The 20,763-nt window shown below is 41.3% G+C and overlaps 1 protein-coding gene across 1 annotated transcript in view; it reads left to right on the forward strand.

Moving 5' to 3' along the window:
- LOC136853966 (uncharacterized) overlaps positions 1–20,763 on the forward strand; it is a 222,665-nt gene that overhangs the window by 77,053 nt on the left and 124,849 nt on the right. The window contains exon 5 of the mRNA XM_067129883.1: positions 9,317–9,435. Coding sequence (XP_066985984.1) covers positions 9,317–9,435 — 119 coding nt within the window. The remainder of the gene's footprint in view (positions 1–9,316; positions 9,436–20,763) is intronic.

Consider the following 20,763-nt stretch of genomic DNA (forward strand, 5'->3'; position numbering starts at 1 on the left):
GCCAGGATCCCTCTGAGATGGTAGGGCACTGTGCCGAGAGGGCACTAGTGCCAGGATGAGCTTACGGCTCGGCAACTACTGGGCTCTCTTCCGCCCTTTCTTCTTCTTCGAGTTCCTCCAAGGCCTATCAGTAGCAGGCCTAGGAGGTGATGAGGGCACCGACTCTGGGGACAGGCCAGGAGGGCTAGCGGGCGTGAAGTCAGAGGCAACTTCATAAGCTGCAGGAGGGCTCCCTACTCCGGCTGCTGCGACAACTGGAGCGAGAGCGATCTCGACTTCTGCGTCCGAGGAGGCCAGTTCCTGGTCTTCCAGAGACGGTGTAACATTTCAATCCTCCAGGGGTTCATCCTCTGGGGTCAGATTTAGTAAAGAAGTCTCGGGCGCTGGAGGCTCTCCGGTTGCGATGATCAAAGGCATGGGGAATCCTGAATCTCCCAGAGGAGGATTTGCCTCATGATTTAGACCCGGCATAGGGGCCTTCTTAATTGATAGCTCAACGTCTGTGACGGACGGAGCGTGGCACTGCTCAGTGCTCGTAGGTGGCACTGGCAACAGTGGAGGGTCAGGCATGCCTGACAAGGGGTCCGGAGGTACAATACCTCGCTAATGACTTGAATTTGGCTGCGGCAGAGATTCCTGCCCCAGCAGGAGATCGTAGCCTCTCCGAGAGTCTTGTTCGGGGGCATCCGCTGGGCGTTGCTTACTTGGACAGCCCTCCCAATTTGTGGAGTGGCCTGACCGCTTGCATGTCCTGCAGCGGTACTGCTCCTCCTGAATATCTCTTTGGGGAGAGGGAGGACCTCTTTGTGGGCCAGCCCTTCGTGACTGGAGAGGGCTAGGCCTAGAATGGTTTGGTTTGTGCCCCTTCTGCTGACCACTTCGATGGGCGGAAGGTGGGGTTTTGTCTTTATCTTGTTCTACCGACGGGGCCTCTGTGGAGGAGGTAACGTGGCTGTGAAGTGGCGTTGGTAACGGGCTTCCCCAGAGAAGATCCCGACCCAACAAGAAGTCCACTCCGGGCCGAATTCCACCCACCATGCCAAGGCGGTGGGGAAGCGTGCCCCAAGGTGTTGTAACCTGGAGCTGGACCGTGGGAACTGTAATGGTGTGGCCCTCTATCCACTTCATTTCCCACTGGGTTTTTTCGTCAACCATGGCACCAAGTGTTCTTGTTTTTCTTTTGCAATTTGTTGAACTTCTGCTGGTCCAGATATAAAAGATAAACAAGGTACAGTATATAATGGAGAGGTAAGTATTTAATAAACAAATACAGTTGACCCCCGCCTATTCATGTTTAAGGATTCACCTATTCTTTGATTTTTCTGTTTTATTTATCTCCAAATTATTTGCGGAAAATTTGCGAATTTGCGGATTATTTCATCGAGCAGTATTCACTAATTGCTGTATTTTTAGTTTATTTTTGTGACTACATTTTTAATGATAAAAGAATTACTTACTAGTCTTCAAATGTTAATAATAACGTAAGCACAGCACAATACCAATACAATGCTCCCCCACTTTTATGCGGGGATAGGTTCCAGAACCCACCTTGGAAATGCTAAATCCCCTCTAAAAAGGCTTATAACTGGCTTACAACTGCCAAATACCTTGTACCCCATAAACTAAAATGCTTATAACTGCCTATTTTCACAGTACACTGCCTAATTTAATAGTTCACACAACAATATACCGTAAATTATGATACTAAAACAATTTAATATCATTTCAAACAAAATTACACCCCAAACCTTCATCCCAAAATACCCAAAGTCTGCATACATTACCCTTCTACAATATTACTTGTAAGTATATACACGCCTAAAACACTTACAACTGCCTATTTTAACAGTTCAAACAAAAATATACCTCAAACTATCATCTCAGAACACCCCAAGATCATTTCAAAGTCATCTTACAACATTACTTACCTGCCTACAACTGTTGCTCTTAAGCTCCCTTATAATTCAGACACACATGTTTTCTTTTGCCTAACATAATGTACGTACATTTTATTATATTTCGCTGTGTTGTAAGATGATTTTGAAGTGATATTTGCTGTATATTATGTATTTTAGAACAGTACTACTGTATAGAGCATGTCTAAAATACATGGGTGGTTTAGAATGATGGAACACATTCCTCCAAAAAGAATGCTAGGTTTGTTACGTCATATTAGTATTGTCGTGATTGCGTACAAATACATTTATGATAAAAAAATGGTTTAGTAAGGTAAGTTCTTGGTTTACGTCATTTTGTGGTTAGTCCTCACCATCTCCCATCAATTTATTAAAAATTCATGTTCTCTCTCTCTCTCTCTCTCTCTCTCTCTCTCTCTCTCTCTCTCTCTCTCTCTCTCTCTCTCTCTCTCATATATCAGTACTGTACTGTACTATACATATCCTTTAATGAAATATCAATTACTGTACCATAAACATTAAAAACATGGAAATAGACGAATCCAGCAAGTTCACTACTAGATTGATGTAGGTAGTGTTGACATATTTTTTGCTTTGTTTGATTTATTGTACCCTATTTCATTACAAGTTTAGTTGACTATGATTATCACACATATTAGAACAGTGCACAAGAGAAGATTTTATCACTGGTGACGTTTCATCTCTGATCACCGTAAAAATATTTAAAATCCGAATTTCATACGAAGGCAACACGAAACCAGCATTCTGACTCTCCTCCCAGCCAAAGTTTAACCATGCTTTGAAGTCTCGTCTCCAGCAGGTAACTGTACTTAGACTTGGCTGTATAAGTAACTGTGCTTAGATGTATAAACACTTCAGTTTCTCTCTCTCTCTCTCTCTCTCTCTCTCTCTCTCTCTCTCTCTCTCTCTCTCTCTCTCTCTCTCTCTCTCTCTCTCTCTCAGTTTACGTATCCTTTAATAAAAAAAAACAGCAACAGTAAAATGTTATTTCACTTACAGAATCCATTTACACTGCTTAGACTTTGATGTAAACATCTCTCTCTCTCTCTCTCTCTCTCTCTCTCTCTCTCTCTCTCTCTCTCTCTCTCTCAGTATACATATCCTTTAATGGAAAAATACAGTGATTAGTGAATACACAGTGTTACTCTACGAAAAAAAACCAAATTAGTGATAATTTTAGAGATACGGTCCATAGCAAAATTTGCAAATTGGTGAAAGTTCCCACAGAAGAGTGAAAGATGTTCCACAAAAATCCATGACAAAATGAAGCATGAAAAAGTGAAGCAGGTGAAAGTGGGGTAGTATTTAAAATGTATTTCTTAACTCAGAGAGAGAGAGAGAATTATGAAAGCCTGGAGCAAGAAACAGGGTTGTAAGCTTTGCCCTGGCAATAAACCAGTTTTCTCTCCCCTCAGTACAAGAGGGACCTCCTTACTGAAATGATATTAAAGTGATATTGAAATATTAAAATATTAAAGTAGTATTGAAATATTAAAATATTACTGTTATTGTTTTAGAGTGATAGTTTAAGGTATACATGTAAACATAATATCAGTTCTCTCTCTCTCTCTCTCTCTCTCTCTCTCTCTCTCTCTCTCTCTCTCTCTCTCTCTCTCTCCTTTATATATCCATTAACCCTTAATGGACAGGAATCCTCATATGAGTATGTATAACAGGTTTTGGGTGATGGACCGGAATCCTCATATGGGTATTAATATTAACCCCCATACTGTTTGAATGAATTTAGCAGGAAAGTGGTTCATAGCACTTCAGTGGACCATAAATGACTCATGGCAACTTACTACCTCGGCACATGAGAGAGATCAATCAGTATGCCTGGAAATTTCAGAGCATATACTGCCTCTTTGCAGCTCTAGGATATCTTTTTATTTATTTGCTCGTAAACATGCCCAGGGATTGCTGTTGGTTTTAGTTCTTATCTTTCATGATAGTATGTCAGCTATAATTATAATTTTGCAAAGAAATAATAGAAAAAACATGCATACTGTACCTCACAAAAAGTTACTGCATCTCCCCATCTCGGTAAATCTCATAAATATTTTACAACAAATATACTCAGAATTTGTTATTGATTTCAGTTCTTATCTGTAATGATATTGTGTGAGCTGTAGTTATAATTTTACAAAATAAAATAAAAATATGCATAACCTGGTAAAATTAACATATTTTTACAGATGTCTTGTAAAAGAGGCCTCACACAGGTTTGTAAATAATCATTTTCAACTTCCCATGGAAGGTAGGGAAAAATTTATAGAATTTTTTTCTTACATGTGCATTTGCACATCTTTGTCTTTCCATTGATGTGTTTTTTTCTTAAATTGGCTAACCTTAAAGTTCGCCTGGTCTGGGGTGAGCTTGATGTGTATTTAGCCCGACCCTTAAGGGTTAATGAAATATGAATTACTGTATCATTAACATAAAAACTCCAGGAAGTTCACAAAGCCGCCATCAAATGAGCGCATACATACATATGTACTTATTACAATTTTTTTTATTGCTTTGGTGTAGGTTCCATGACAACACGCTGTTGACTGGGGGAGTTGGAAGTAGCCAATCACAGAGCTTGTAGCAAACCACCTCTCTCTCCCTCTCTTTCCATGATGACACGCTATTGGCTGGGAAGTTGGAAATAGCCGGTCACAAAGCCTGTAGCTCAGATGGTTTGTGTTTACTAGTCAGAAGGGTGAGCTCTCTCTCTCTCTCTCTCTCTCTCTCTCTCTCTCTCTCTCTCTCTCTCTCTCTCTCTCTTTTAACTGAGATAAGAGAAAGAGAGAGAGAGATATTTTATGCATGTGGAACATATATGTATATTTGTTTTGTATAGTTTTATAGATAGGCATGACGTTACGTTGTCATTCATTTTTTCATATTTTCCTTGCTACAGTTACAATTTTTTGCATTTCATCAGCAAGGAAAAGATAGTAAAATATAGTAAATTAAGTAAGATTTTAGCATAGTTCCATGGAATTCCCAGTCTTTTTCTGGTAGATAAGTGGGACATATTGAAGTGAAGGGTGTTCGGCCTCTCTCTCTCTCTCTCTCTCTCTCTCTCTCTCTCTCTCTCTCTCTCTCTCTCTCTCTCTCTCTCTCTCTCTCTCTCTCTCTCTCTCTCTCTCTCTCTCTGTACCATAAACAAAAATATGAAACAAACTGAAACTGTATGAGAGAAAATGGCTGTGCCTGAATAGGGGGTTAACTTGATTATTTTTCACATGTAGCTGTAAGCCATATATTTTTAAGGGTAAATGTTGTAAGGTGACTTTGAAATGATATTTAAGTGTTTTAGGGTGATAGTTTAGGGTTTAATTGGTGTTTTAACTATTAAAATAAGCAGTCTTCTTCTTGTTCCCAGCTTGTTCCCATTTTTATATGGGGTCGCCGTTTCTGATGAGCCGTTTCCATCTATCTCTATCCTGTGCTGCTGCCTCATCAATTCCCTTCTCACGCAGGTCTCCCCTCACACAGTCCTTCCATCTCTTTCTTGGTCTCCCTCTTCTTCTTCTTCTCTGGACCTCCATCCCCATAGTATGTCTACCAGCGTGGTCCTCATCTCTCCTCAAAAGGTGTCCATACCATCTCAGCCTCCCCTCCTGCACTTTCTTTGATATTTCCACCACCTTAGTTGACCCCCTAATGTAATAATTTCGGATCCTATCCTCTCTCGTCACCCCAGCCATCCACCTAAGCATTCTCATTTCATTTCTGCCACATCCATCTTCTTCTCCCGTCTTTCTCAAGCTTGCTGTTTCCGTGCCATACATCATTGCTGTTCTTACCACTGTCTTATGAAATTTTCCTTTTAACCTCAGCGGTATTCTTTTGTCACAAAGAACTCCGGAGGCCGCTCTACAGTTGTTCCAGCCTGCCTTTACCCGATGTTTTACTTCTTCTCCCATACTTCCTCCAGCATTAACAAAGGATCCCAAATACTTAAAATTTTCAACGCTCTTTGTTGGTTCTCCCCCCAAGCTGAATACTTTCCCTATCACCCCCATCATTGGTGGTACACATATATTCTGTCTTAGATCTACTTATTCTCATTCCTCCGTCCTCCAGTACTTGTCTCCATCTTTCCAATTTCATTTCCAGATCTTCCCTGCTCTCTGCGCACAGGACAATATCATCCGCATACAATATGTACCACGGTACTGCCTCCCTTACTTCCTCTATGATAACGTCCATCACTATGTTAAAAATAAATGGGCTAAGAGCCAACCCTTGGTGTAATCCTACTCTCACCTCAAAACCCTCTGTCTCCCCAACACTGCTCCTCACTCTGGTAAATACATTCCAGTACATCTCCTGTATCAATCGCACGTAGTTCTCTGGCACCATCCTCTCCCTCAGGCTCCTCCCTCCATACCTCTTGTCTCAGGACTCGGTCATAAGTCTTTTCAAGGTCAATGAATACCATATGTAGGTCCCTTTGCTTTTCCCCTAATTTCTCCATTAGTTGTCTCAGACAAAATATACCATCTGTTGTTCCCTTTCCCTTCACAAATCCCATCTGCTCTTTACCTATTTCTACTTCTTCTCTTAGTCTGGCATCTATCATCCTTTCCAGTATCTTCAAAGTGTGGGACATGAGTTTAATACCCCTGTAATTACCACGCTCTTGGTCATCTCCTTTCCCTTTGAAGATTGGGATCAGTATACTCCCATGCCACTCATTTGGTATCTTTTCCTGCTCAAGGATCTTTATCATAAGATCGTAAAGTATATTCACTCCTTCATTCCCTAATGCCTTCCGTGCCTCCACAGGTATCATGTCTGGTCCGGTTGCCTTCCCATTCTTCATCTTCTTCAGTGCATCCAGCACCTCTTGCTTAGAAAACCTCATCACCATGCCAATGTTCACCTGCCCATCCCCTCTTATTAGTCTATTATTTTCTTCATTTAACAGCTGTTCTAAATATTCTTTCCATCTCTTCACAGTCTTCCTCCTTTCGAAGTACTACCCCATCTTGATCTTTTATTTGTTTGATATGTGTGATATCTTTGGTGCTCTTATTTCTAGCCTTTGATAGCTTGATCATCTTATTTAATCCTTCCTTCGTCCCCAGCTCATTATATGCATCATCATACGACTTTGCTTTAGCTTGGGCTACCGTCTTTTTCACCACCTTGTTTTTCTCTCTAAACCAATCTCTGTCTTCCACTGACTGTGACTTTTCCCATCTCTTCTTTGCCTCTTCTTATCTTTTACTACTTTCCCAATGTCTTCCTCCCACCACCAACTCTCCCTTTCCTCCCATATGATCCCAGATGTCTCTCCCAGCAGCTCCTTTCCATGTCTTCTCATTACTGCTGCATTTCGTGTCCACCATTCTTGAACATCTTCAATTCCTGTATCAATATCCTCCAAAACCCTCCTCTTAAACTCTCTCTTCTTATCCTCCTCCCTCACTAATTTGTACCATTTAATTTTCCTTATCCCTTTAGGTTTGGTTTTTCGTTCCCTTTTCAGCTTCAAGTCCATGCATAGCAGTCTGTGTTGGGGGGCTACATGGTCGCCAGGGATAACTTTGCAGTTCTTGACCTCCCCCAGCTTTATCCTTTTGTATAGGAAGTAGTCTATTTGGGAGCATCTTCCCCTACTCCTATATGTTATTAGGTGTTCCCTTTTCTTCTTAAAGAATGTTTTTACTATTGCCATGTCGAGTGCCACAGCAAAGTCCACTACATTCTCTCCTTTTGGGTTTCTCTCCCCAATTCCATGGCCCCCATGCACCCGACCAATCGCCTCATTTTCACATCCGACATGGCCATTCAAATCTGCCCCCACTTTCACCCTCTCATGTTCTTCCACTTCTTGCATTACTCCATCCATGTCTCTCCAGAAACTTCCCTTCCCTTCTTCTGCGCAACCAACTTGTGGTGCGTATGCACTTATAATATTCAGAATCTCTCCTCCAAAACACGTCTTCAGTTTGACGATACGGTCATTCTTTCTTTGCACTTCTCTCACTGTATTCTTCAATCCACCAGACAGTACTATGCCAACTCCATTTCTGCCTTGTTTATTTGCTCCACTATAGTACAGCTTATATCCATCCCCCAATTCTTTAGCTTTATTTCCTTTCCATCGCATTTCTTGCACACACAAAACATCTACTTTCTTTTTCCTCATCAGGTCAGCCAACTCTCTACCTCACCCAGTCATGGACCCAACATTAAGCTGACTTACTCTAAATCCAATGTGAGCTTGCTTCTTTAGCTGCACCCACTCCTGATGCAGTAGTCCTCGCCTTATCACAGAGTTAGGGCGATGTCCCTGTGCTTCGTTTACGGAGTACGCCCTAGCATTACCTCTTTCCATATTTCGGCTCATTCCATGGTTTTGGCACAGATTTTTATGGCTGGACGCCCTTCCTGACACCAACCCTCCCTATTTATCCGGGCTTGGGACCGGCACCCATAAAGGCGGCTAGGTTAACTATTAAAATAAGCAGTAAACTATTAAAATAGGCACTTAAAGCATTTTCAGAGGGGTCTTTGATGTTTGGAACTATTAAAATAGGCACTTACAAGCATTTTCAGAGGGGATTTTAGCTGTTTGGAGGTCGTTGTGGTCCCTATCCCCAACAAATATTGGGGGTTATCTGTACTAATAACTGATCTCTTTTGTACAGTATGCATTTCCTGTTGCCTTCTGTTATTTCTTTCAGATGAACACCATAATCATTAGAAACTTGAATTTCAAGTCATATGCCCCTGTGGCTTTTTACCATATGAATAGGTTTCATGATCTGAATAATAATAATATTTTTAGTTTTCCTCTAGTCCTGTTGGTCTCTTCCCACCTAGTAGTCCAACTTCATTTATTGTATTTTCAGTTTTCACCCCTCATTAAGCCTCAAGAGTAGAAATGTGAATGTCATATATTTGAATTTACAATACATTGCATGTGTTTTTTTTAAGCAGAAATGCTTGGATAAATGCATTTTTTCAGATTTTCTTAACACTTAATTAATTTCCCATTTTTTATCCTTCAGTTTTGTTAATTTTATAATTACCATTCTTATAGTGGTGTAACATGGACTGTGAGTAAACAATCTTGATTGCTCTTTAGTTGTAATGTATATCTTTCTAACTGGCAATAAAATTATACTGTACCAAAAATGAGAAAAATATCACGTATCCAACGCTGTATATTAAATTTATTTATGAGCTGTTACGTTAATTAAATTATGCCAGAAATTTCATGTACACTTTCAACATGCCTTACTGAAATTAATGGAAAACCTCCCTCAGTGCTATATTCTTGACACTCCTGAGTTACATGTGCAAGGTATTTAAATGGGCTGAAACCAGATTCTGTTATTGTAGTAGTTAATTACAGTACTTTATATTTCCAGGTTCATGTTCCAGCTAATAAAGGTATTCAGTAATCTTGTGCATACGAATGTCATAGCAACATGGAAAGTTTTTCTCACACTTGTGACAGAAAAATTTACAAAACAGCTGGAAGAATCAGGTAAGCCATTGTTTAATCTACAATGTAATACTATTCACAACAGTATAATCTCACCAAGAACTGTAGACTGATGATTGAATACAATAATGCCTTTCCTATCCTGTTCTCCTTTAACCACATTCCACTTCAACTACACCTAGTGAATCTAGGTCAGCTCCATAGCCTAGGCTGTTCTAGTTAGGCACTCCAGATGGAGTTGAAAAGTACTTATGAGAATATTTTGTTTTGAAACTTCATTACATATAGGTTATTAGCTTTTCTAAAATCATGAAAGTAAACAATAGGTAATTATTTATTGCATTTTGTCTGCTTTGAATTAGATGAAGTTTTTTGGCAGAGTAGACTATCCTGTGCATTTTGTCTTAAATCTAGCAACAAGTCGGAACATTTTTATTTTACTAATCCAAGTACAGTAGTACTAAAGTGATGTTTAGTAAGTTTACATGTAGAAATTAGTTAACAGAAATAAGGCAACCTCCACAGATAATCTGTGTTTAATACAAAGTAAAAAGACTAATTTGATTTTATATTTCATTCATAGCAAATGAAACCAGTTATTATTCAAGAAGAGAGAAAGTTAGAGAGAGACTATTCTACTTCTTTATTGTACTGCCACATAATAAATGCAATATTTTTTTAACAGCTAACAGTATATTACCAAGTATGATATGTCCTCAGTTGAAATGTTTTAAAATATAACTAAAGCATTAGTTTGTGACCTGTGAAACACTTTTTGTGACTACAGTATCTAATTTTTAGTGAATTCTTGTATAATAGGCTATTAGCTTGAGGTACAGACAAAGTTTGGGTATATGGACGCAACAATCTTTTCAGTGCTTTAGTTTTTGGAATTAAATGTATTCACTTGCTTATAAGGTATAAATCCTAATAAATATCTTAATTCTTTAATACTGTGAAACATGTGCCATCATATACTAATCCCTCTCCTAACTCCTATCAGGAAATGAGTTCAGTAGGCTAGCGTATTCCTTTATAGTGTTTATTTTTATTTCCATATACTGTACATTGTAGTTTCTTATCAAAATACACAAGTACAAAACTTCTACAGCTCCCAAAGCATTACTCCTTGTCATCTGATTCCTGTTGCGCGCACACACACACACACACACACACACACACACACACACACACACACACACCATGTGGTGAGCAACAGAACAGCTGACTCGCAGACGTTCCTGTCATTATACTGAATTCTTGAGAAAAAAACACAGATCTTGCTCAAAGCAAAAAAATTGTTGGCTAAACCATCTATTTGGAAGCAAGTCTATAGATAAAAATATTTTATGAATATGTCAGGAATGAATGTCTTTTACTGTAGTACTACAGTATAATATGAAGATAAAAAGGCCCATAAAACACTATTTGAATGTTGCAGCCATATATTTCAAGCACTTCCTTCTGTGCCCCTGTTCACTGGTAAAATATGGACAGATGAAATGTTACAAGGGTATATATGCAAAGCATATGTAGGTGTGGCATTAAATCTCCGATGGTATGCAGGCGACCGTTTCCCAAGAAGGAGGGAAAATAAACAATTCCCTAGTGGTTTTTGGCCTCATTAACTCCCATTTGGCGATGCGTCTGGTGGTCGTGTTTCCTGGAATAACTGCTTCAAAAGAGGCCTGAGGTTTAACCCGTTAATGTCATCCGATTTCCAATGTCCTCCTGACAAGTTCATATTGTTGGTTTGACTGATGATAGCAGATTCCAGCATCTTTCTTTTGTACGGACAACTACTTTTGAAAACTAGCTCTGCCCCGCTCCAATTTATGGAATGGCCTTTATCCCTGATATGTAGGAAAATCCCTGAACTCTCCTAAGCATATCGTACTGATCTTTTGTGCTCTGTTAATCTTTGTGAGAAGGATCTACCTGTCTCCCCCACGTAAATCTCATTACAATTGCTGCACGGAATCTTGTAAACTCCAGCTTCTTCCCCTTTTTTTTATTTAGGTATACGTTAATGAGTGAGCTCCCGGTGGATTTGGGGTAATGGAAAATAAAGGATTGTTAGACCAGAGTTCTTTGGTGGCTTTTTGGATGTTTTCATCGTAAGGAAGCTTTATTTTGTTGTTGAAATCTATTTGTCTGTTGTGAGTGGGACCTCTGTTGTAAATTTTATTCGCTTTGTTAATAGCCCTTTCAATAATGTGTGGTGGATAGAGCAGTTGCATTAGGTGTTGGCAGATCATGTTGAATTCTTTATCTAGGTACCCATGTGAACATATTCTAAGCCCCCTGAGGGGTGCAACTTATTCCTCTGTGCGTCTGTGCATCAGTCAACACTGCACGTTGACTCACCACCAGTTGCATCTCAGGTGCATTCTTCGACTTTTGACATTGCTTCAGAAGTCTACAAATGATCTACTGGCACAATCCACTAAACGTCCCAGAGATCCCCAACCATGACTACGAAGTTGTTCGCTCCCCTCCAATCCCAGCCCTTTCATGGGGGAAGAAAAAATATCCAACCCAGACCTTGCTCGAATCTGTGACCTCCCTCAAGATCAGTTAAGAAATAGACCTTCAAATCAGCAACCAAAAAGTGAAGATCTAGTCCTTCGCGCTCCAGTAGGAGCCAGACTGCGCCTCTTTTGGAGAGAATGGAATCGAAGAGGTGCAGAACCTTGGCTGGTCAAGGTATTGAAAGATGGATATGTCATTCCTTTCAAGAAGAACCCTCCTGGGCAGACTTCACATGAGACCGCTCCAATTCTATCTAAGAGCGAACTGGAGCAGGAAAACACGAGGAATCCTTCATTTTTCCGATCACTCAAAGGTGGTCGTACGAAGACAGACGTTGTGAAGGGAAGTCCCTCCTTGCAGCAAGCCCCTACCTAGACTTTTACTCCGATGCGTCAGATCTAGGCTGTGGAGCTCATTTGGGGAATCATGTAATGTCGGGAACATGGTTGGAAGTGTTGAGGAGTTCCCATATCAACATAAAGGAACTGAGGGCCATTCATCTTGGTCTCTAGTCATTCTCGACCTTGGTGCGTGGCAAGACAGTAACGATTCATGCAAACAATAGGACAGTACTATCATACATCAGACAGCAAGGGGGGGACCCACTCGTTCTCTCTCTCTATGAGGTGGTGAGGGAACTTCTGCTCTGGGCAGATCAAAACCAGGTGTTGTTGCTGACTCGGTTCATCCAAGGAAAGATGACTGTTCTGGCAGACAGCCTGAGTCACCTCAAACAAGTCCTTCCAATGGAATGGACACTGGATCCTTTGGTTTGCAACGACCTATGGAGGTTGTGGGGCACACCATCCATAGACCTGTTCGCGACTTCAAAGAATCACAGACTTCCTCTCTTCTGTTCCCCAATCCCAGATCCTTTAGTTTGGAAGACAGATGTTATGCTCCTAAATTGGACAGGCCTCGATGTGTACACCTTCCCTCCCTTCAGCATGATAAGGGAAGTAATAAACAAATTAATGTCTCACCAGAATGTCTCGATGACTCTAGTCGCCCCCTTTCAGCCAAGGAAAGAATGGTCTCTGGACTTGATACTACTACCAGTAGACTTCCCAAGGCTCCTGCCACAAAAGCAGTCGCTGCTCTAAGAGCTCCACTTCCTCAGATTCCGTCAAGGATTGTCCACTCTGGCCTTGACAGGTTACAGACTGTCGAGCATCTCGTCAAAGCGAAAGGGTTTTTGAAATGAGCGGCAGAAGCTATTACAAAATTCAGACATCCTTCTTCTAACAAACTACCAATCAAAGTGGGCAGTCTTCATAAGATAGTACAGACGCCATAATGTCTCTTCTTCTGAGACCTCTGTCAGTCAAGTAGCCGATTTCTTACTATACCTGAAGACATTCAAGGCACTCTCTACCTCGACTATCAAGGGATACAGATCTATGCTTAGTTCTGTGTTTAAACATAGAGGATTAGGTCTGTCCCCTAATCAGGACCTATCCGACCTCATTAAGTCTTTTAATTCCATCAAGCAACCAAAATCAAATGCGGTCTCTTGGAATTTAGATGCCGTCCTGAAATGGATTTCAGGCCCCCCTTACAAACCTCTTTGCTCTGCTTCTCTAAGGACCTAACCAAGAAAACCCTCTTTTTGGTAGTGTTGGCTACGACCATGAGTATTAGTGAGATCCAAGCGATTGACAAAGGATTGGATTTTCACAGGTATGTAGTTTACTCCCTTTCGCTCGGATTCCAGGCCAAGAACAAGGACCCTTCTAACCTGTTCTCCATCAAGAATTTTATGACATTCTCGGACCAGAGGAAAAGGAGAGGCTTCTATGTCCAGTAAGAGCCCGGAGACAATACCTTCAGAGGACTGAAAAGATTAGGGGTCCTTCGAACGTCCTCTGGTGTTCGCTCTTTCCTTTCCTTTCTGAGGAATCTGATTATCGAATCTCATTCCCAGATTCAAGAAGTAGTTTTACAGACTTTTAAAGTGAAAGCCCATGAAGCTAGAGCTATCGCAACCTCTCTTGCTTTCAGACATAACATGTCTCTTTCGAGTGTCCTGCAATCAACCTTCTGGAGGTGTAAGTTCGCTACGCACTATCTCAAAGATGTGGAGACTGTTTTCAAAAATTGCAGCACGTTAGGATCTTTGTCTGTGGCTGGCGTGGTGTTGGGAGAGGAGGCATAGGGAATCTTCTGTTCCTCTGCTTTCTTCACCTTGAATTAAGGTGTCAAGTTTCAGGAAGCCTGGAGACATACTGTATCTGGAGTCCTATTCTGGTCTACGCCCAGGGCAAGGGCATCTTTATAACGTTGCGAGCCACGGGTGTACTTTCCTCGCTGCAAAGTCCCCACTCATGCAGGAGTGACTCTGGGCTATACAGCCACGCTCACTGCAGGACAAGAGGGGCGCCAGGTAAGGAACAACAAGCATGATCTCAATGCTGGCAACTTTTCTATGTCAGATTCATTATCTTATTTAATGTTTTGGTATAGATTATGTCCAAAGATCCCAACCCCTTCCAATGTGGAATCAGCTATGTACTGTAATTACTTGGTAAGTCACATATGAAAATGACATTTTTATGATAAAGTTTTATATATACTTATCAAGTAATTACATGATTTGAGCCGTCCCGCCTCCTCTCTTTTGGACAAAAGGGTGCAAAGGAATGGAAGCTTTCTGCCTAGTTGTTCCCTCACAGTCCCCGATAGTGGGCGGGGCATGTAACTACACTGAAACAAATGCTAGCGCTACCACGAATTTTGAATTTTTAGGCTGCCGTAGGTAGGAAGCTCATAGCTGTGTAATTACTTGGTAAGTATATATAAAAGTTTATTTTACCATAAGAATGTCATTTTTGTAGATGGGCAAATGCACATAATATGATAATGACCCCGGACATATTTCATGTTATCAGAGTTAGAGGCCTTGTTCACCCTGTAAGGGTATACATACTTTCTCTTCTTGAACTCAGGGCTAGCCTATAGTCAAATTTTGCATTTAAAGGTTGGCTTAGTTTTCTTGGTAGCTCCTTTTAATTTTTATCAGATTATGGATCCAAGCCTGTGTCCCTAGCTCATGGTCACACCTGAATTACTTCCAAAATATGGGAGTCTGCTGTATGGTCACCCTTAACCATTTGGGTTTAATTCTGAGAAGACAGGATGGGTATAATGTCTCAGTAATGGGAAATCTCAGCTGAGACAGATGCTGCTTCTCCAGAGACAAAAAGATTTCTGCTACCGTATTTGATGATGTCAAGAAAGTGGTCTGTCTTAATTGCCCAAGAAATATATCTGCCACACCACAAGTTTCAAGAGCAAAAACAATTATCTTGCGTATAGATAGCAAGGTGCAGTGGGTGTTGTGTTTTTCAGGAGGAAGATTCAACAGAGACCTCTGAATCCTTACTGGGTATATCACTGGTCCTAGGACCTTACTTATATCAATTTAGGCATTTTGAATGAAATTATGTAGAGGAATCTGGAACTTTGTTCTTACCCACTCTGGTTGCAGCCGGACTTAAGTCTATGTTATTTTCATTCCAGCACATGTTCGGTTAAATATTGAGATATTTCAGGTCCTGTCTAATTGTATTTCAAGCAATCCCAGTACAGGCAGTCCCCGGTTATCGGCAGGGTTTCCATTCCCGATGGCATGACAATAACCGAAAATCACCGATAATAGCGCTGATCCTGGTTATCGGTGCCTATATCCAGTTATTGACACCGCTGTTCGATGGAAATCGGCGGCAATAACCGGAGGTCAGCACATAGTGCCAAAAATCCAGTTGTGGTTGCTAGACAAGCCCTGTAAAACCAGATTGCCAATAACCAGGGACTGCCTGTAATGTGTTTTGGATTGTCAAAGTGGCGATCTGCACACTTTCCCCTGTATCACATGGATTTAATTCAGTGATTGTTAAACATAAGTTTTTTTTTATCCTCTGATTGTGGAGGGGCAAAATTGTTGGGGGTGAGGGCATGTTGGTCTTGCTCTCTTCATATGACCGATACTTTGCTTACCTTAAGATCATAGTTTTGATATTGGAAATCCTTACACTGCTGATTGGGTCTGTATGACTTTTATTTTTCAAAATAGATTCCTAGTGCCCTACTACAGTGCTGGGTTCCACTCTGACTCTTGATTCATTAATACAAGGGCCCTGACCTTGTTCACTCAGAAGGATGTGTTCTTTAGTTCCATAGTTTAAATTTTCACTTGCAGCTGCAAATCCTTCCATTCTAAATAGCTTCTCAATCACATGTAACTAATAAGGGTTTGATTAAATGAATATGATTTTAAAAATTAAAATATGTTTTTATACTAACAAATCGATTTCATAGTAAAAAGTGTAGGTCTTCTAGTAAGTCTAGACAACACAGGGAATGCCTTAACTTCCGCTGTGCTGCAGACACACAAGACTTGGCAAAAAAAAAAACAACTACTTTGGACTTAGAAAAGATGGAATCTGCTTGAATTCTACCCCTTTCATATATGGAGTGTCCTTCAGCAAGCGCTGAATAACTTTAATAACAAGGAGGGTAATATTAAAGATGAGGGGGGGCGGGGTTTACCCTCGCTCTCCTCACGCAGGCCTTCCATTCTTCCTACAGCCACTTACCTGTGTTGACATGCTTTATCACTCTCTCCTCGTGTTCTATGGCTTGGATGAGCACAACCAAAATTTTCCTTTGTTCAGTTTTTGTTTAGTTGCATTGTGCAGTGTATGTTAATTTGTATTTCTTTTGTAGTACTTTGGTATCCTTTGGGTCTGTTATTTGTTTATTATGGAGGGACCAACACTGTAGGTGGGAGGTTGTGGATGGCCATGTAGCTACTTCATACCCCCCCATTTTGGTTGACCCACATATTCATGGCTGTACAACTCGTAAACGGAAGGAATGCACATATGCCTTTCTTTTTGATAAATGTGTCTTGATCGTCACCCCAGTGGAGCATTATCGCTGGAGGAGAAGGAAACCGAAGGAGGGACTCACTGGTTTTCTTATTGTGGCTTTGTGCAGGAAGTGACACCTAGTCCTTCAGAACTTTTCTATTCCCAGTTACATTTCCCCTCCCACCCTCCCCTGGCTCCTCTCATAGGAAGGATAATGCACTAACTAGCAGACCCATTCATCTCTTATCCGATGATGTGGATGCTAAAGATTTGTCCTCTTGAATACCCTCCCCCTTGAGCTCCAAGACTCAGGAAAAGGTCAGATTTTAACCATTTGAGAGGTTCACCCTCCCCCTTGAGCTCCAAGATTCAGGAAAAGGTCGGAGTTGAAATTTGTTTGTTTAAAATTTTTCATAACTTGCTGTAGAAATGCATAAATGCTGTAATTACAGTATGTTATTATTATTATTTGAAGGAAGCAGACCCTCTTTCAAACAAGTCTTGTTGAAAAGGTTGGCTGTATCTTGCAAATTTGTCGCATACAGGATCTTTTCTATTTTCCTTATAATTCACTTTGGCTCAGCGATGTTGGTCAGCAACTGGCCAATATTGATATTGGGAAAGGACAACGTGGAATGCGGGAAATATTTTTATTGGAATATTAAATCAGAAATCCGTGGATTCCTTTATGGTCTTGCTCAATGGTCTGGATTCTGGTTCTCCTAATTCAGGTTGTGGTACCAGGGCAGGTCGTCTCGGGCGAAGCCTGCTCTTCCGTGTTGATGTTCTGGGCTCATCTTGCGTGCAAGGATCATTGTAGTGCTGGGGGATGAATGGGAGAATTTCGGTCCTCAGATGGAGAATTTTGACTCGCTCGCTCGCTATGGGGGTTTGCTCGGTGCAGGTCTCCTGGTGGCCGTGGGGAGGAGAAAGGTTACCTGTGTAATGTTGAGGGTTGGTTTCTCCTTCCCAATGTGCAATGCTTCCATGAGGCGCAGGCAGCGGTGGTCCTAGTCTGGTCAATTATTTTTATATTCAGGATTACATCTTTTCTTGTAATTCCCTGGTTATGGGCAGTCCTGGCATGGTTAAAGATGGCTCCTACTTAGGCATATCAGGAAATCCTCTTGGAGAAATGCATGGTGGTCATGCCAAAATATGACCCGAGGCATCCTCCGACCGGGCGTGAGTACTGGTAGACCACGTTGGTTTTCTTTAAGGGATCCTGCTGAGGGGCGGCTGGATTGTTACGCATCACCAGGCTGCTTGTCTTTTTACTTTTTTAGTAAATAACCAGATGAATATTCTTATTGGGGTCAGCGGAGCAGACACTATCCTTGATGATGTTCTTGAGGGCATGTTCATCTTTATATTTCTGATGAAATTGTCCTTTATAGAAGAGCTTTATGCATTCAGGGATGTTGGGGCAAGGTTCTTGCCAGTACCATCTATCGATGTTCCTCTTGATACACTTCTCTATTCCAGTTTGGATGCCCACTGTTGATAACGACCTGGGCTACACATACCAGTTCTTCGTGTTTGTCATTCCAGGAGGAGCAGTGCGAGAGGGCCCTCCTGACGTAGGCGCTGATGGTGGAGTGCTTATATCTCTCGGAGCACTCACTCGCTCCATTCATACACATGCCCAAGTTTGTCAGCTTTGTGTAGACCGTAGTAGAGAATAGGGCCTCCCTTTGCTCAACAAGGACATCAAGAAGGGGGAGGCAGCAGTCTTGACTATGTTTGATGGTGAAACTGAGGCAGCTATGGTTGTGGAAAGCACGCCTCTGGTTTTCAATTTCCTCTTGTGAATTGGCGCTGACGAAGGTATCGTTGATGTAGCACACATACATCCTTAGCTGGTCGATGCTTTTGAATACCCTCCATTCCACAGTGCCCATATAGAAATTGGCGAAGAGGACTCCAAGGGGAGAACCCATCGCCACCCCATCAATCTGGTTGCACATATGGCCACGGTGATTGGAGAAAGGGGCCTTTTGTAGTGCATATTTCCAGTAGGGCATGGAGGGCATGCTCAGGGATGGGGTGGTGTGGTCCCTGTACACACGGTCCAAGATCATCTGGATGGTCTCATCAACAGGGACGGTGGTGAAGAGGGACTCCACATCCATTGAAGCTATAAATCCTGGGGGCAAGGAGATCACTCTTAGGGCCTCCAGAAACTCTGCTGACGACTTCAGGCTGTGGCTGTCCGGGACGTAAGGGGTCACGATGACATTGAGCCTCTTGGCCAACTGGTACATCGGGGCAGAAATCTGACTAATGATGGGATGCAGGGGGTTACCTCACTTGTGTGTTTTGACATTCCTGGTAGATGTATCCTAGGTCATAGTCTCCCCCTGATTGGTGGTAGGTGGAGGAGGGCCTGAGGGGCACTGTTGACCGTCTCTACGATCCTGTTCTCCTCCCGCCTGATCTCATCAACAGGGTTCTTAGTAATTCTTCGAAATTTGTTGTACGCCAGGATTTCATCCAACTTCTGTTGATAGTCCTTGATGTTTATGAGGACTAAAGTAGCAGTCTTGTCGGCCCTATGAACAGTGATGTCATCCCTCTCCCTCAGCTGTTTTGCCACCTCCCTTGGGTGCCGGTTGATGCCTCAGCCAACAGGAGGGGTTGAAGAGTATCAGTCGTTCGGAGGTTGCCAAGGTCCTCTTGCTTCTGGATAGTATCCATGAGATATTCAATTTCAAGGCGCTTGTCTAGGGGCCTCGGCCTGGTAATGATCTGGCAATTAAGGCCCAATTTCAGGATTTCATCTTCTTCGGGAGTCAGAGCGTAGATTGTAAGATTGACATATCTTTCTTTTCCTTGTGGGAGACGTAGCTTGCCCCCATTGAGGGCGATCAGCTTCTTGGTGATGGTTCTCATCTTCTTCTCTGCATCCTTTTCCTCCAAGCGACGTAGGCAATCGACGATGTCATTGCTGTGCTCTCCTCCTTGGAGGGCATTGTCTGTTCCAGAGGATGACCATCGAGGTGGTCAAAACATGTCGATGGTACCACAACATGAACTAAGAGAAGAACCAGAATCCAGACCACTGAACGAGACCACAAAGGAATCCACGGATTTCTGACTGAATATTCCAGTAAAAATATTTCCTGCATTCCACTCTGCCCTTTTCCAGTATGAATGGTGGCCAGTTGCTGACCAACATCGCTGAGCCTGTAAAGCGAAGTATAAGGAAAATAGAAAAGATCCTGTTTAAGATAGATGTGCAAAATATTATTATTATATTATTGTTATTATTATTATTATTATTATTATTACTTTTAAAATTATTATTAATCTTATTATTTGAAAATTAATCATTTATTTATCATACAAAAAAAATAACCATACCTTAAAAATTCTCTTATCTCAGTAAGAGAGAGAGAGAGAGAGAGAGAGGGAGAACTGAGATAGGAAGGGAGAAAGAGTGAGTGATATATATATATATATATAGAGAGAGAGAGGGAGAGAATTATTGTTTTTATTATGTAATGTTATTATTTAATCTTATTAACCCTTAAACGCCAAGCCTCTATTTACAAAAGTGTCTGCCGTATGCCGGCGGCGTTCGGGAGTTAGCACCGAAGCGGAAAAAAAGTTTTTTTAAAAAAATCACAGCACGCTTAGAGTTCATTTTTGGCTCCTTTTTTTGAAATTGCCTGAAGTTTAGTATGCAACCATCAGAAATGAAAAAAAATTTCATTATCATATATAAATATTGAAAGACAGCACAAAAAAAAATTTCATATATAATTGTATACAAATCGCACTCTGACCAAAACGGTTAAAGCTAGTGAGTTATTTTTTTTCTTTGTATTTTACACTAAATCGTGATGAATTTGGTATATAACAAATTGTAAAATGATCAAAGCAACACAGAGAAAATAATATCACAAAATGATGCATGAATTCGTAACACGCAGACGTAAAAAAAAGTTTTTTTCAAAAATTCACC

The sequence above is a fragment of the Macrobrachium rosenbergii genome, chromosome 28, assembly GCF_040412425.1.
Source record: "Macrobrachium rosenbergii isolate ZJJX-2024 chromosome 28, ASM4041242v1, whole genome shotgun sequence".
Taxonomy (NCBI): Eukaryota; Metazoa; Arthropoda; class Malacostraca; order Decapoda; family Palaemonidae; genus Macrobrachium; species Macrobrachium rosenbergii.